Consider the following 17,497-nt stretch of genomic DNA (forward strand, 5'->3'; position numbering starts at 1 on the left):
CCTCAGAGAAAGACAAAGGACAAGCTAAAACTCACATACATAATAGCCAGGGCATCTTAAACAGGTTGATGAAACACCGCTTAAGAACATGCATATATGAGAAGGGCTTCACAGCATTGCCCTGTGGCTAAAAAGTCTCTTCGGCTGTAACATACTGTATGAGAAAAAAAAAGTTTAAAAATGACAAGCTCACCTCCTCATCTTCTGTTCTCTTCAAGGTTTCACTTGCAAACTTCACATACTGTGTCATGAGGGTCACGAGGGCTGTGTAGCGGGTACGAAGATCCATAAACTGGTAAAAAGCATAAGATTTTGAACAGAGAAGGCCATAATTTTTAAACTTTAAATTCTAAGCTCATTAAGCGTTTACCTCCTGTTGGATGGCATCAGAATAGCTCTGCATTTTGCGTTTCTTGAGGGGAGATTTGTGTTGGGAATCAACCATTGCTCTGAAGGTCATCAGCTGGAGCTCATAATCCTAAAAGAATGTTTACGAGTGAAGTCACTTGATTCCATACTTATTTGACATGTTGGAAAAAAACTGTGCAGTGGAGGAAAAGGGTAGAACTTTGAGTTCAATACAATGAAATACCTTAATGGCGGAGGAGCACTGTTCTGAGTATTTCTGACATTCATCAATCTGGCTCTGCTTTTGTTCAATTTCAGCAACAAGAACCTGAAAAATAGGGCACTTTAATTTGTGTCTGTGCGCACACACACATGAAAAAATTGTTACGTTTGTTATTATCCTACCTTCTGTTTGTTCAAGACTTCAGCAAGAGCCTTGCTATCTTCTGGTTTATTTTCTTGGGCCTTCGTTTGTTCTAGCTCAACTTCCCGCACCCACTCATCAAGACAACTGTAGGTGTCTTTGTAAAGTTTCAGAGATTTGGTGTTACCATACAGGTCCCTCAGCCTGGGAAAAAAAGGATCGTTGGCCTTAATGAGCAATGCATGAAAAGAAAATGTATGGTTGAACAATGTTGTATTAAAATTATTGTGAATCTGAATGTTCTGCACTCCTGTTTCCATGCGAGAGTTGAGCTGAACTGAAGGCTTTGTGCCAAAGAGTTCCCCCAGTGCCATGTTTTTGTTGGCAATAACATAGCCTATTTATGTACTCCATTTCCCCTGAATGGCTTCAAGACCTGAATGATCAATGTTTAATTCAAAATAAGTATCAGAATTCTAAAGCATCATTCAAATCCATGGATTTTTATGCCCTAATTTATACTATCTAAAGTAGTCATTCTTACCTGCTGTCAATTTGGGAATGAATGTTACGCCATCTCTCATTCAGTTGATCGGCCTTCTCCTTGTGCCAGTCCAGGTCAAAGTCACGTTCGTTGTGGGCCTTAAACATGCGATCATTGATGAGTCGTGCTTTCTGCAGTTCGTCCTCCATGTCATGGAACACGTCTTGCTTTTCATCTATCTCTGTCCGCCATTGCTACGATCAGAAGAAAGAATATTTACTCAAACTAAATCGTCATGCTGTCAAGGTTAAAAATGTGCACTACCTTGAGGATAGAAATGACTGTTTCAATAGACTGGAGGTCAGAATTCATCGCATCTTCCTCATAGAGTTTAGATTCGTAGGCCTTCACTAACTCCTCTGCACTCTGGGTGTACTTTATTACTAAACTCACTGTCTTCAGTCTGCAAAACATGTCAAATATTACATGCCGCAAACTTGTTTTTTTTTCGGGATAATAAATTCACACTCACTTGTCCATGTAAATAGAAGACATAGAGTGCACTTGGCTCATGTTCTGGACAACAATACTGAGTTCCGAGGAGAGAGTTGGCGCCAATGGAAAGCTGGCAGCTTGTCTGAGGAACAGCTCACACTTCTCCCTCAGGGTGTCCAGGTCTTCTTTAAATTTATTCAGCTCAGCCATCTTCTTCTAAAAATTAAAAAACATGATTAAAAACACACGAAAAAACCTTTCTAAATGTTACATTAAAAAAATAAATAAATAAAATACAGATATGAACCTCTTGCTCAGTGATGCGCTGCCGGCTCTGGTAGACGTCATCTCTGTCCAGAGGTGTGCGGATTTGCCTGATCAGGTGCTCTTCGTGGGCCTCCAGATGCATCCGGAAGTTGCGTATTTCTGAGATGTAATGATTGAACACAGACTCCTCGTGTTCCTCTGTTTAACACAAACAAACCAATGGAACTCACTTGTAATAGAAAGATCAAGATCTTAGGTTCGTACCTTGCCACATAGTCAAAAAAAATTGAAAGTTTAATACTATTTCAAACAACATTACACCTAATAATAAATGACTTTTATTTCTAAAAACGCAGCCAGAATGCACATGTAAATTAATGTCACTCCTCCTCAATCTACAAAGCTCCTAGTTAAGTCTACTGTAGATGCGTCACTACAATATACTGTCGTTTCTTGGCATAAAGATGCCACCAAAGCAGTCCAATGAAAATTGAGTCCTTCTTTTCCATTAGATAAGGCTTTTTGCGCAACCTTGTGGCATCACAGTGCCATAACATTTCAGAAAGACTACATAAATTGCATATACACAACTTTTTTTTTTTTTTTTTTACAAATAGCTGACTCTGCATGTATCCATCTGAAAATAAGCAGGGGAAGAATATATAGCCTCCAGTCTACAATTGGTATGTTACAGTATTATTAATATAAGCTGTCTAAAATAGGCCTCTAGGAGACATTGTGTCCCAGTATGAGGACATGTTGCAATGAGGAAATACCCATAAGCAGAAGACATTGCAGATATAGTGTAGCACACTGCACATTAATGGTAGTGACCCTATTCAGGCATAGAAAAGGAGCAGTCAGTCGGTGACAAATTTGGATTGTTTATGTTTTTTGGAGGTCTGGCTCCTTGGGTTTATTTCAGATATAGCATAACATGTATGATTTTATTGTTTTTATCTCCATTTATTTCTACAGCTTGATGAGGAAATTTGACACATGATTTTCCCTGGCAGCCCTGCGTTAAGTGCACATAAAGTATATTGGGCCTTATACGTAGTGACAAACAGGAAGGGATTTGGAGCCTTGCCTCTTTCTGCAGACTTGAGGAGTTCTTGGTAGTATTCCTTGCAGCCCGCAACATCGCTCTCTAGCTGAGCACAGTCTGCCACGGTGAACACCTCGGACTCCTCACAGTCTTCCAAGAACTCATCAAAATGAGACTGAAGGTTGCTCAAAACTTGCTGATGCTCACCTGGTAGCATTGTCTTAAACTGCACCGGGATAAAAAAAAATATTTATGTATATATGCTGACATAATTTCATTTAGCATGTGAATGATATTGTCAACTGCTGAAGTACATACAGAGGCTACATTCCAGTGGCGGATGGTGCCTATATCTGACATAAGGTAATGCCAAGAAACCACACTTTTCATGTTGATGTGAGAGTGATGCCAAAGTGCAAGGACATTCTGGTATAACTGCTCTGTTCTGCAGGAAAACAATAACGTACGCTTACACTGACACATCATAGACAGTATGTATTGATCAAATAAAAAAAAAATGGGGGGAAGCATCTTACTTTGAAGCGATATCCAAAGCTTCTTTATTGGGTGGGGGCACAGTGAAACAGACAGAGGGCACCATGGCCTCATTGCCTGCAGGGTTGATGACTTTCCACTTGGCCCGATGAGTGTTATTAGCCAGCACACATTCATCATCTTTATAAATGGTTATCTAAAAGAAAGGGACACAAACTCACTATTATGTGTTTACGGTCAAACTTGGTGAACAAAAGGGTTATTAAAACATTTTGAACAATTGTATGCTTTTCTAGTCCAGCAAGCCTGTACCCCAGTACGTCAACATGTATTCTATACAGTTATACCTGGATAAGACGGCTGTGGAAGAACACAAATTGCATCATACCTCGATCTGTCGATAGTCACAGATGGCTTTGACAGGGATAGATGATCGAAGCGAGCTGTCAGGATTCCTGGGTTTGAGCTGCACGATATTCTTGGCCCGACCCATCAGCCCGGCGACAGTGTTGCGGTATTGAAGAAGCTGCTCTTTTTCTTCCTAAGAGAGAGAGACAACCCCCGAGCAATATTTTCCCCTTCAGATTGAATTAAAATGATCTCTATAGATCATGCACGTCTTGCATGCTCGTGCAAGTGTACCATAGATTCCTGAATGAGATCCTCCAGTCTGTGCAAGCTGCTGGTTCGGTCGCAGTTGTACTTTCTCTGAATGGCATCTTGCAAGCTCCTAAGGAAGTCCATGGATTCTTTGGCATCGCTGAAAAACTGCAGAAAGTGCAGAGGAAAAGAGCCATGACCAATGCCCACACAGAGCTCATCATTGCAACTTCGAAAGAGGAAGCACCTCAAAATAAATGGCATTCTCTTTTAAATGCTGTTCCACACACGAGCAAAGCTGAAGGATCCAACTCCACTGTGTTTGCATGGCAGCTCTGTATGCCTGAGCGCAAACATAGAAAGAAATCAGACACAATAGTCAAGTATGAAAGGCCTCCATTCAATTTCAGTGATCGCATGCAGCGTGGGAACAGCACTCATGTAAGATAAAACTTTGGCTTACTTCAATAGTTGGCCTGGCCGGGTGGCTGTTAAAAAGAAGACGCTCTGCTAGGTCCTGCACAGACTTGATCACTTCCTCCTTTTCATCCAGCTCCTTCATCAGATCCTGTTGTTAGGAAAGATTAAAGGATTTTTGAATTGCGGCAATCACAAAGAACGGCACTACATCTCCAAGTGTTCGTCAAACTCACAGCATGGTAGTCTCTTTTCTTGGACACGTTGCTGTTGCGATCGCTCCAGTCAAAGGCAACCTCCTCTTCCTCCTTCTCGTTGAGCCAAATGAGCTCACGTGTTGCCTGCGAAACGAAGTCATGCAGGCTCTCCAGGTGACTTTGGCGCTCCTTTGAACACCTCTGACAAGCACAAGTTCAGAAATACTAATTAATAAAGTCTTCAAGATTTAAAGTGTCCTCAAGATGTGACTTACCAATAATTTCTCGTATTGCTTCTCTAGACTGCTCAATTTTTCTGAATAGGTTAGTTTCAAGGGTAGATTCATCTGAATCTGCAGGGAATAAAATAATCATTTGATTTTGAAAAGATGACAAATGTTGCTCATTCATTGTGCATGATTGCTCACCTCACTCAGTTGGGCTTCTTTAAGACTCGTTTGAAATTCTTCGATGGCTCGGTGCACTGCTTTGTGGTTATCTAAGTGTGTCGCCACGCTTGGCATGTCAGATCCCCACTCTGAGCGGTCCAACTGCAACTGAAAGAAATGTGAGCACAAAGAAATTCAGGTTTTAGTTTAACCTAAAATTCAAGGGATATTAATGCAAATCTCCATGCTCACCTGCATGTCTGACACCCAGTTCAACAGATCTTGAATGTACTTCATGTTCACCTCTTCTTCTGTCAAGCTGGAATCAGCCAGTGCGGATTTCATTAAGGGTTTGGGGATGTGCATGTGTGTCATATGCTGAAGGCTGCCTGGCTCCATGCTACCAGCGCTGCTCATGTAAGTTTGCTCTGAAGTGGAATGCAGTCCAGTGGTCAAGGATGGTGTCAGGCACGATGTAAGGCTCGAGGTGAACGTGAGGGTATCTAACCCTCCCTGGGTAAGTACAGGAGGAAGGGTTGGTGTCGGGCTGATATTCTGGGAGTAGCCAGAATTCAGGCTTTGTGTGATGCCCGAGATCATCTTTTTGGTCTGCTCTGTGGTTAGGGTGCGGCCTTTGCTGTACACAGAAGAACACTCTGCTCTCAGGGATAGGAGATCATCTCGTAGGTTCGATACCCTGGGTTGCAACAATGCTTGATGTCAATATTTGTGCGACATTTTTTTTGTGTTTAATATGTAATCGTAAAATTGATTTTTACCTTCGAACTAGCTGATCTGTGAATGGAAATTTCCCATCTAGAAGAACTTGTATGTCCAAGACTTGTTGCCTCAGGATATTCTCACACTCCAAAAGATATCCAGCGATCTCTGGTTCATTTAGGAATTGGATTCCAGATTCAAGACGTTTAACGTCCTGACAATGCAAAACAAACTTGAAATCCATGCAGCGACTACACAAGCAGCAATAAGTTCAAGTGCTCAAGGGTAGTTTTTCATTTGCCTTTGAATAATACCACCTTTCCCCATAAAAAAAATAATTCATTCATTTTTTTATGGAAATATCTATTCAAATATAAAAACAATGACCCTGGCACCTTTTAGCTATCAGTGTAAAATTGAGGTTAGAACATATTCACCTCTCTCACTGGATCTACAATAACCATTAGATGCTGAAACTAGAAAGAAATGCCAGGAAACCTTTTTTTGCAATGATATCTAATAATTGATCAGTCATATTCAGATTTGGCTATAATTTAGTTTTCTTTTCATTCCTCTATTTTATGCAACCCTTGCATTTACTTATTTGTCTTGGTGGGGATCTAGCTCTGATAAAATAGGTAAACATAAAGAAAAGTTTTATATTTTCTCTAATTGTGTGACTTAAAAAAAATACTGTAATGAGTTAAACAGAAACAAAACTTACAGATTGCAGGGCATTTCTTGCCAGTGCCAGCTTTTCTTCGCCATGCACACAGTCTCGCTGGACCCTGTTGGCAATTTGCTGCAGCATCTCAAGCCTAAAAAAAAAAAAAATTCCATTTGAGACATTTACAGAAACCCAAACGACAAGCACAGACTCGATAATGAGCAGGTAACCCACCTGGATCCATGGACGATGTTGTTATTAAGAATAAAAGAGCTATTAATTAGGAAAGGTTCTGATCTAGTTCGAGTGAAGCCATTATCACTGGAACCATAGCTGGTGAAACTACTGTTGCTAGTAGAGGAGACCCTGCTGAGGTACGCCATCTTTTTCTATCGACCAGTAGTGGCCTTACGCACTCAATCGATCTTCCACTCTTTGAATGTTAGCCTCTAACCATTACCAAACAGAGTGGGAAGGGATGTAAACATGCTCACATTTATAGTGTCAGAGTTAGGTGAGACGGGGTGTGAGGGCCTACCCACCCTGAAATAATATGCTATCCTCAGGGTAACCAAAATCACATGGCAAGTTGAGACAGTGCTCCTTTATAAAAACAGCCAAAGGGTTGTAACCTCTGCCTCTGACAGTTTTAAACACACCCTTTCTTTAAAGCTGCTAATATTAAGCATTTAGAAATCATGAAAGGAGGGGTGGACACATGAGGTTGTGCAAACTATTGTCAATATAATACCAAAAGCGTGTTTCCATAGGAATATCAGCCAGTCTCCAAAGAAACTCATACAAACAGCGGAGTCAGACCTAAAACCTGTTAGAACCTGTCGTTAAAAGCAGTAGTTGCATGATTTTTTTTTTTAAATGTGCCTCAACATAACAGATACATGCGAACGTGTATATTTCAGTCTTTGAGTATGTACAAAGTTACATAAATTTAAATATATACAACACATACGTGAGTGATTTTGAAAATAATAACTAATGATAAATACAATTCTGTCTAGAATTTCATGACATCCAGGACATGCAGTTTTTTCTGTAGTCTCCACGTCACAACATTAGGGACGCCCTAACACTCTATTTTGAGGCAATGTGTTGCATCACAAATGCTGCCTTCACAAAATAATTAAAATAATGGGCTAATCATGCTTTCATTGACACTTTCAGAGAGGTAGTTTATTGAGTGCAGAAAAATATGTTTGCCATTGTAAATTTTATTCCCATAACATTGCACTGCATAATACTGGCGGCAATCTCTAATGTTTTTGTTGTCTTATTAAGCTTCATGATATGGACAAAATATTAGAGACAGGTAGTAAAATGTGATGCACTTCTACACCGCTGCATCTGAAATACAACCACATCATTAGCCTGTAATTTTTTTCTTTTTTTTTATGATGACAAACAATTGTGCACGTTTACCTAATAAACAAATAAACATTGAGAAGTCACAGCTGGAGATGATGTGAGAGAAATAATTGGGCCGACGTGTATGATGTATTATATGTACTATAATGCTCAATTATATATTATTTAAAACTTTTAAGAAAAGCAAACATTTGTACTTCACCTGAAACAACAGCAATCAACTACTATTAAACAGTGTAAACAAATATGTTTAAGCCATAATCACACACTAGAAATAGTATTAACAAATAATAATTAATTTGCCTGACAGGATATCCATGGAGTCACGTACCTTTCTACCTCGGGCCTCAGGCTCTTTTCTCTTTCCAGCATGGCAACAATTAATTTGCCCCACTCCTTCTCCACATCATTTGGATGATGACCCGGCGGTAAATGTATGCGTCCAAACTCAATCCACACCTGTCCAATGGCACAAAAGCGACAAATTGCAATGATAGTGATGTATTTTTAACCCGTGTGCATAAGATGACAATTAAGATTTCTGTACCTCAAGCATTTTGTAGAAATTTTTTATTTTTGTCTTCTCGTTTTCCTTCAGTGGGATGTCGTGTTCTTTAAATTGCAGGTATTGTGTGTAAAGTGCCTGGGTAGAAATTGCCAATCAATCCCAGCTCTTTCATGCAAAACACAGCATGGCGACGAAGAATCGAAATAAAAAATACAGAACATGCTAAGCGTTACACGTGACATCGTAGTTTGATACCTTAAGTTCAGCAGGATTGTTGGGGAATGATCTATCGGACATCACGGTCACATTGTGTTTGATCCACTGAGTGAGGTATTTGATCATGTTCTGATACTCGACCCATTTGATGTCAACATCCTGTTAAGAGCATAAGGATCAGCATCTCCACACATGAAGATGCACTAAATGGATGATGTCATCAACTTACATTGGGGCCGATTCCTTCTCCTCCCTCAGGTACTCTCGGGAAGGCATCGTACAGAGTTGAGACGTATGTGATGACTGACTTTTCATCAGGCGACTGGACATCAACGTCTAATAAGAGAGGCAAGAGTGAATTCAGTCAAAATGAGTAGATGGTTTTTGGTGGTCAAGCTATAGAATACAACAACTTGTGTAGAAAGGAATGAACGATGAACTGTAGAGTGTGGAAATTGCACCTTCTGGGTCGAGCAGTCTGGCCACCCCCAGTTGCTCAGCCACACCGAACGCGTTCTCTAAATTGGATCGGTTGCTCTGCGTGGAGACTCGGCTCATGTCAACTAAGTCGGGTCTGAAAAAGACATAATGGGCATCCATGAATGTGTACAATAGTACGCTTCTAGACATGATATTGGACAAACATGATCATTAATGTAACTAGACAAACAGAAAAACAATCAGAAAGCACTGCCAGAAAGCCTGCTCTTGGACGTAGAATCGAGCTTTGTTTTATTAAAAGGGGCTGGTAGCACGTGACCAAAGAAGGCTATTTATATTATATTTTATATTATATAATATAATATATTATATATATATTCTATTATTTATATTACACAAGGCTATTTGTGTGTGTGTGTGTGGGGGGGTGTTCTAAAAAAAAAAAATATATATATATATATATATATATATGCGTTGGCACCCTAGAGCAACTGGTGAGAGCGTTGGCTTCACAGTTCTGAGGACCAGGGTTCAAATCCCAGCCCCGTCTGTGCGGAGTTTGCAAGTTCTCCCAGTGCCTGCGTGGGTTTTCTCCGGGCACTCCGGTTTCCTCTCACATCCCAAAAACATGCATTCATTGGATACTTTAAATTGCACCTATGCGAGATTGTGAGTGTGACTTGTCTGTTGCCATTGTGCCTGGCGACTGCCTGGCAACCAGTTCAGGGTGTACTGTGCCTCCTGCCCAATTATAGCTGGGATAGGCTTCAGCACTCCCCCGACCCTTGTGAGGATAAGCGGCACAGAAAAAACTATTGGTTCTTTTCTTCCATCCATGGAATGAAATTATTGCATAAAAGACTCACTTATGAAGGAGTGGTTAGTAAATGAAACAGCTGAAGAAATGTGTTGAGAAATAAGTAATACTCTGACTAATATGAAGGGTTTTTTTTCCCCACAGATGCGACGATTCCACACCAAAATGTTTCCCAAGAAAGGCAATTTTTTCCCTCCGCGATAAAATATTAAATTTCTCTAGAACCAATTGTCATATTTTCAAAATTTTTAATGTGTTGTACTCGGGTTGAAGTGGCCATTTCATGAAGACTCAGTGTTTGCACAGACCGTCATTTTTTTTTTAATCTTGTCATGTTGCCAAACACAGTACATTGTGTTACTTGAAAAAGTAAAACACTGTTTTTATCAATATATATCCCGACTCCAATTTGAGCTTTGTGAGAAGCCTTGACAAATTTAGGCCCTGGCATGATTGTACACATAAAACTATCACTGTAAAAACACTGTGACAGGGCACTGTGCACCACATCACACAAGACATCAGTTAAAAAGCAAAACTTTCACCTTACTGCAGACACAGAAGACCAACAATACATGATGCTCCCCAAATGGCCATTATACAAAAGAATTATTTGCTACTGGATGGAAGACATTTACAATAACATTAATACATGTAAAACAGGTTCATTTATATGCAGCGAGGTTTTGTTTTTTTTGCTTTATGGGGTTGAGGTGCAAAACAATCTTAATCCCATCACCTTGAACGAGATCTTATTTGTCATTCGGAAGCTATGGCAACTTTTCTGTGGCAAAAAAAGAGAAAAAAAGATAATATAGCATGTCTGCCATGGCAGTGGTGTGACGGAAAGCATCGGTGTGCACCTTGGGATATCACCAGAGCTTGCTCAGGTACAGTACAGCTATAAACATAATCTAATGCATAAATTTTCATAAGATTCTTGACTAAACTGTTGCAAAGCCTCAGAGGGCTGCAAAAATTATCGGACCCATACCTGTATTTATGAATGATGGCATTGAAGAGCCTCCCATCCCTCCAGGAGGTTGTGAAATTGTCACATCTGACACCAACATAGCCTTCCGTAATCTGTTTGGACCAGAGCAGCAGCCTCTCTTTGGCCGTCATGTCCTGGGACTCCCCTGTGACATGAATCTCTGAGATCTGAGCCAGAAGGAAAATGAGACAGTAGGTTTGTAGAAATGCATTGATGTATGCTGGTAAGCAACAACACGGTCGTGTTTTTCAGTTACAATTCTGAATCAATCAAACATGTTTTTCTTATAGTTTTGATACAACACTACAAACATTAACAGTATGAGGAACATCGAAAGCACTCCCAGCAACAGATATGGTTATGTAATAAGTTACCCAATATGGTACAGAAGTGTGGGAAAATCTATGACACCTTAGACTATAGGTTAATTTCCACTGCACAGATGGTAGGTATGAAAAAGGAAAACATTTGATATAGTAATTGTTCCGCATGTTGGCTGACACACAAGACAACACTAAAACTTGTTTTTTCTCTCCACTTTTAACTCAAAACGAAATGACTGTAAAAGAGATTTTAAGATTTTGAAAAATGTGGTACAAAACATTTATTCTTTTCAGTAAGAACTGACATTACTCTTTTCAATGAGAACAACAAATGTGCAGTCTTACCAACAAAGAAAACATAAATTTGGGTCTAAAATTAATACGCAACAATGCTAGAATTGCAGCATTGAAGCTTCTTTTTACTATAAAATGTTTTCATTACAACTGATATAAATATTTAAGCATAATTACAAGTTGGGACATTGTGCTTTTAAAAATAAAAACCTGTTAGCATCTTAAAATAATGTTAATATTGTTGTTATTGGAATGGGTGTGCTTTGCACCTATGAATCCATAGTATGGACTTTACTGAGAGATTAAGGTGATAAAAGAGCATCTACAAATGATTTTTTTCACCCCTGTGGTTCAATATAATAGCTTGTGTCCAGAGGTCCTGGACTTAGCAAGTGACAACATGACCTGTTTACCTCCTGTTGGCTGAGAATGCATTGAGCATGTTCAACGTGACCGGAGCAGGTCCTCCGCCTGTTCCTCCTGGATGTCTGGCAGTCCCAAATAGTCCTTGTGAATATTTCCTTACTAACATGGTGATCACTTGCCCTCAGAGTCGTTAACACATGCTCCACTACTCCAAAACTAACAGCCCTCCTGAGCTGACATCTGAGTCGCTTCTTCACAACCAGATCATCCTTAGCTGAGATACGTCCACAGGAAATCCGACGAAGCTTCGGATCGTCATTGTATCTAAATCCCCTAAAATTTGGACGGATTCTTCCAATTGAACAAGTTACAGTCCGACCAAGAAGTTCTTTAGAATCATTGTCGGAACTAAATGCACGTGCTTCTCCTAGACACTGGACATTGCCACTGATGCTACATTGACTGCTTGGATGTTTATCCACCTCTGAAATATAATTTCTGTGGATGTCTTCCAAACAAAAAGCCTTGTCACATTTCACAGGATCAGTGCATCTGTGCTTCTTTTTCTGAAAGTAGCGACGACCGCTGGCCTCCCTGGATCCGTGGCTGAGGGGTGCTTTCTTCGGGTCAATGTAGCATTCCTCCTTTGGGGCCCGCACACAGCCACACGAATTCCCCATAATGATTATGTATCCCGAACTGAACTCCCATACGGTCTTTGTCAGGCATAGATTCGGGCTTGATTTCGTCTAGTCCATTGACAGGAAGGCAGAGTTTCCTTTCATTGACTCTGCGAGTTGATCAGCTTCTCAGTCACGCAGGCTCCCTCCCTGTATGTCTTGCTCACTCGTGTGACAGCGGAATCCATTCTGACCTTTGAAACACTTCCCTGGCTATGATAATCCAGCACAAACATCATAAATGTTTCACGCAGCCGTAACCCCCGTGTTTGCACCTCTCAGCTGAGATTGGAAGAAAACTTGGGCACAGACTCTGTTTGGGGCTAGTTGTCAGCTGTTATCAACGCAGTAAGCATTTTCACAGAACCAGGTGTATGCTGGGTTTCCCTATATTTGTGTTTGTAATGAGATCATGCTAGCCCGGGGAGAAAATTTGGCTCAGCAAGTCGGTCACCTGTGACCCAGACAGAGTCGCAGCCGGCTGTCAGACAGTGCGGGTCGCAATGGTCAGATGAGAGCTTTGTCTTTGTCTTTTAATCAAGACACATACAATGGCACAGTCAGAGGTGGCTTTCACCAAGTAGTTAAAACAAACTCTTTTATGTGAACAGAGTTACAGCTCAAAAAGGATCCAAACACCCAGACTCGGAAGTGATTTCCCATATGATACCAATACATTGTACATCATGTACATATCACACAACACAAGTCCAAATAAGGAATATACTGTATTTCTTTTGCCAAGAAAACACATGAAAATTGCAACCATCCTGCTTGACCAAAAATAACTGTGTACTTAAGATATCCGTACACAAACAAAGGTCAAAGTTAACTGACAGCCGGCACAGTTTAAACTAGTTTACTTACAAACATTGGCCACTTCATTAGGTACCCCAACCATTTCTAATGCAGTCTCCCCAACTCTGAAATATTCCCTTAAAGACAGACGACTAAGATACAATACAGTACAATCAATGTACTCTATGGTATACAACAAAACAAGATTAAAAAATAAATTTTTCAAGGAACTGTGGTTATTGCTGTTTGAAATAAAATAGCACACACCATTTTATTTTCTTAAAAAAGAAAAAAAATCTAAATTGACCCATGACTCATTTGGGGAACCCTTGCTCTAATAAACATTTGAAAATAAAATAAAATTTATATAAAACATTTTCCCTCCAAAAAGTTGTTAAAAATATTGCATTCAGTATAATAAATATTAGAAAAACTTACATAGTTATAAGATGTGATAGGTGGCATGAACGTGGTTGTAGTTTGTAAGTGGTGTGCAGTGGCCAAAACCTTTTCCACTCTCATTTTCCTCATTATCAAAATATTACAAAAGCCTCGCAGGAAGATGGAGGGAAGTAAGTACCACAGCATTCCAAAAAAATATCCAGCCATCAAACTAAAACCACAAAATATACTGCTATCTTAGCACATCTAACAAGGTTATTAAAATTGAAAAAGACAGTGTTATGTAATATAATTTGCAGCTAGTGAGCTGGAACAGCTAATTTACATTGCCATTGCCAAACAAAGTGAGATCTAAGGTTATTGTTTTAGTTTCAGTGAATAACTCAAATGTGAAAATCTGTCTTACGAACCACAGATAAAATTCTGGAAAACATGCATGAGGGCAAAACAAGCCAGCTGAAAAGTGTACTGTCAAGATTGGATCCACTGCCAAACTACAATCAAGTTGCTCAGCATGATCGTGTGATGACCACACACTGCTGCTTTGTGAAATCAAATATTAACTTCACGCATTTAAACATATTAAATTTATTTTCACCTTTACAACGCAAAAGGAGGAGTAGGCACCTACTAGACAGGCAGAATACTCAGTTCATGATCTTAATTTAAAAAAAAAAAAAGTTGCCACAGGCTATGAGGAAAGCATGAAAAGCGTACCTCCTAAACTGAACCGGGATGCGTCACCATAAGCATGTTAAAATAACAGTATTTAATACTGTATTGTCAATCTTATGTAAGTAGTGAATGACGGGTGTATTTTAGTCTCAAATGGTTCATTAAATTCTGCTGACAGGCCTGGAAATCAAGAAGGAACAAGCCCTTTGCTGCAGGATGGACTGCTCGAGGGCTTGCGTGAGACTGAATGTTGGCATCATAACAGACGCTACCCATCAATGTGTGTATGTCTCTGGGGTTCTTCCCAGTAACATTTGTCTTAAATCCGAATAGTAGTGTGAGAATTTTATGTAAAATCCACCCAAAAATTATTGCATCAGCCAAAAACATCTGGGAACCTGTACTAATATCTTTACAAAACTTTAATTGCTTCACCGTGTTTGTAGAGTGGTGGTTAGGCAGTGTTTGAGGTCAGCTAAAACATATTGTTTTGCACTGAAAAGAAGCAACTCAATGACATTGGAAAATATTTTTAAAAATTATTTAATGTATATATTTTTTGTCAGTCTGCACCACATCTCCATGTTACAGTTTGTGTTGACAGAAAACAGAAAGATTAGATTATCTAAAATTGGCATTTCATTTTTTGTGGAAAACTATGCGTGTGTGAAACGGGTTGAGATAAAAATATGAAAACACTGCTCCATTTTTTTTTTATTATGGTAAACAGGCAATCACTTGTACAGCCCTTTTCTAGCTTCAAGGTACCTGAAGCACTTCAACACCATCTTCTCATTCATTAACTGATGATGCAGCATCAAGAGCAACTGGGGGTTTAATATCTTGTGCAAGGACATTTGGACATGGTCACAAGGGCCAAGTATCAAGCCCGCAACCTTTGGGTTGGGAGACGACCACTATAACACGTGCACCATGCCCTCTCCCCCTCCACGAATACAACTTATTATAACATAATCATTGTATATTTTTGACTAATTAAAAGTTCTTTCAAAGCAGTTATAAGTTATTAGGCAAAGGTATACTATTTTAAAACAGCTTTAAATGTGAGGAAAAATGCTTTTTACTGACACTACAGTGCATACCTTTTTATAAAAACACGAATTTCAACCTTATGCAATTTTAAAATGTATTAATAAGATGGAAGGTAGGCACCAGGAGGACTTAGTGATAAGCAGAATTATGTATTATTATTATAATAAAACATGGATTCCTGGCATGTGCACCCTCACATTAACCAAGTGTACTCTCTATGGATCTAGAATTCCTGGAATATTCAGTGAGAAGCATGAGTTCATCTCAGACGACTACAATCTAATTTGGCATGGTACCAAAATATAAATGCTTGAATCTGCACAGGTAAAATGTTGTATGCTCATGGTCATAATGTCACTTTGCATGACACATTTTGACAAAAAACCCAATATGATCCCATACTATTACAAACTGGAACTCATATCTGCTGAGTTTTCTACAGAAATGTTTGAATTGATGAACCCAATAAAACTAAGCCACCCACTCTAAATACCGTATCCCTACTGGCAAAATCTTAATAGGGTTTGGCATTACCATAGATTGTAATTAGAGTTTAAAGCAATACATTAAAACATATCGGACACAAAAAGAAAGTAAGATAACAAAAACATTGTTAAATAATCTGCCCAAAAGCATAAACGATTAATTGGCCTTACAATGATCACACTGACCTGAAAGTGCAGTATTATAGTCCAGATTAATCCCAGGGTTAGTTTGGGATTGCCATCTGTGATGTCATCATTCCTGATATTTACAAGTTTGACCTACAAATAAAAAGACACATTACACAAATATAGAACACAAATTTACATAAAACAGTACAAATGCTGATGAACGTTTTATGCATACTGTACTATTTCATTGTTCATTTTCATGAGGTGTGTCTCACGTCATTAATGTAACCACATTTTACCATTTGTCCACGAGGTGGCACAATTGTCACTGACGGAGGAAAGCATGCCACCGTAATAAAAGGGCTGCTGACTGAAGCATTAGGCAAAAAGCACAATCATGGTTAAATAACCCACAATCCTGAAACATTTATCCATCCATGCCAGCCGGTAGTGATGTTTAAATCGATTTTGTTTTGACAAATACGGATGCATTTGACACACAAAAGAATGTCTCGATTGAGCACATCTATGAGCCCTTTGTCTGGCGCTTGGGCGTCACATGTGGCAACAGCTGAGGTGGTCTGCGCTCACATCATCACACTCTGCCTGTGGTGGGGGAAGGGAGGCCAATCAAGCCCTCTGAAAGCCCAGTGATGGGATTTGAAGGTAGTGCCCCTTGAGGTGAGGGAGTGGGGGGGTTCACAATTTCCAGTTGTGACTGCAATCTTGGTTTTATTGAGGGGAAAGCATGAGCCTGCAGACCAATGTATCCCAGATGGGCAATGTTATGTGAAATTTATGAACATCTTGGGGTAAATGCATTCAACTGATGAATAAAGTATTCGACAGTTTAGCATTCTAGCATCATTAATTTCCCACAGGGTTATTAAACATACAGTGTACTGCATCGATCAATGTGCTTCTCTGTACATGGCGTTATATTTAAATCTTGGTACTTATAAGCAGCTAAAACCTGTAATCCGTAAAGAGTCAATGTTATAAATTAAAGATGTCTGCCTGCATACTTAAATCATGTTTTGACGGATTTATCTCAAATTCACTGAAGTTGTGTATGAAAGTTGTGAATAAAATCTCAATTCCTTCTGTAAATATTGGAGGACCCAACAGTGTCAGTCTATTAATATGTCTCTTTGATTGCAAAATTTAAGGGCCAAGTAAATAATTTAATAATTCCATTACAATGGCAAACAGATAACAAATATATATGTATATATCTTTAATTTGGTTTAACAGTACACATTTTACTACTTAATAGTGGTCTAGTGGTTAACACATTTGTACTCAGCACTATTTTATTTTCAGATCTGTCTTCCTGCAAGTATGTTCTAATGTTTTTTTCTCCAGATATTGTGGCCCCTTTCCACATTCCAAAAGTGGCATTTTACATTCACTTGAAAACTCTAAATTGCCCAAAAGGTGTA

General features: G+C 39.3%; 1 protein-coding gene across 1 annotated transcript in view; it reads right to left on the minus strand.

The window, feature by feature from the left end:
• The window catches only part of dst (dystonin), a 124,148-nt gene that overhangs the window by 69,863 nt on the left and 36,788 nt on the right, over window positions 1–17,497 (minus strand). Inside the window, exons 8-35 of the mRNA XM_061837214.1 lie at window positions 16,113–16,205; window positions 10,851–11,017; window positions 9,060–9,172; window positions 8,828–8,934; window positions 8,638–8,757; window positions 8,422–8,517; window positions 8,206–8,333; window positions 6,549–6,642; window positions 5,884–6,038; window positions 5,357–5,801; window positions 5,144–5,272; window positions 4,991–5,068; window positions 4,755–4,916; window positions 4,565–4,669; window positions 4,349–4,444; window positions 4,144–4,269; window positions 3,890–4,042; window positions 3,543–3,697; window positions 3,325–3,451; window positions 3,049–3,232; window positions 1,999–2,156; window positions 1,729–1,907; window positions 1,521–1,659; window positions 1,257–1,450; window positions 754–916; window positions 593–676; window positions 371–478; window positions 194–292 (exon numbers count right to left, since the gene is read on the minus strand). Of these exons, the coding sequence (XP_061693198.1) occupies window positions 194–292; window positions 371–478; window positions 593–676; window positions 754–916; window positions 1,257–1,450; window positions 1,521–1,659; window positions 1,729–1,907; window positions 1,999–2,156; window positions 3,049–3,232; window positions 3,325–3,451; window positions 3,543–3,697; window positions 3,890–4,042; window positions 4,144–4,269; window positions 4,349–4,444; window positions 4,565–4,669; window positions 4,755–4,916; window positions 4,991–5,068; window positions 5,144–5,272; window positions 5,357–5,801; window positions 5,884–6,038; window positions 6,549–6,642; window positions 8,206–8,333; window positions 8,422–8,517; window positions 8,638–8,757; window positions 8,828–8,934; window positions 9,060–9,172; window positions 10,851–11,017; window positions 16,113–16,205 (3,957 nt within the window). The remainder of the gene's footprint in view (window positions 1–193; window positions 293–370; window positions 479–592; window positions 677–753; window positions 917–1,256; window positions 1,451–1,520; window positions 1,660–1,728; window positions 1,908–1,998; window positions 2,157–3,048; window positions 3,233–3,324; window positions 3,452–3,542; window positions 3,698–3,889; window positions 4,043–4,143; window positions 4,270–4,348; window positions 4,445–4,564; window positions 4,670–4,754; window positions 4,917–4,990; window positions 5,069–5,143; window positions 5,273–5,356; window positions 5,802–5,883; window positions 6,039–6,548; window positions 6,643–8,205; window positions 8,334–8,421; window positions 8,518–8,637; window positions 8,758–8,827; window positions 8,935–9,059; window positions 9,173–10,850; window positions 11,018–16,112; window positions 16,206–17,497) is intronic.

This window comes from Syngnathoides biaculeatus, chromosome 12, assembly GCF_019802595.1.
Source record: "Syngnathoides biaculeatus isolate LvHL_M chromosome 12, ASM1980259v1, whole genome shotgun sequence".
Lineage (NCBI taxonomy): Eukaryota > Metazoa > Chordata > Actinopteri > Syngnathiformes > Syngnathidae > Syngnathoides > Syngnathoides biaculeatus.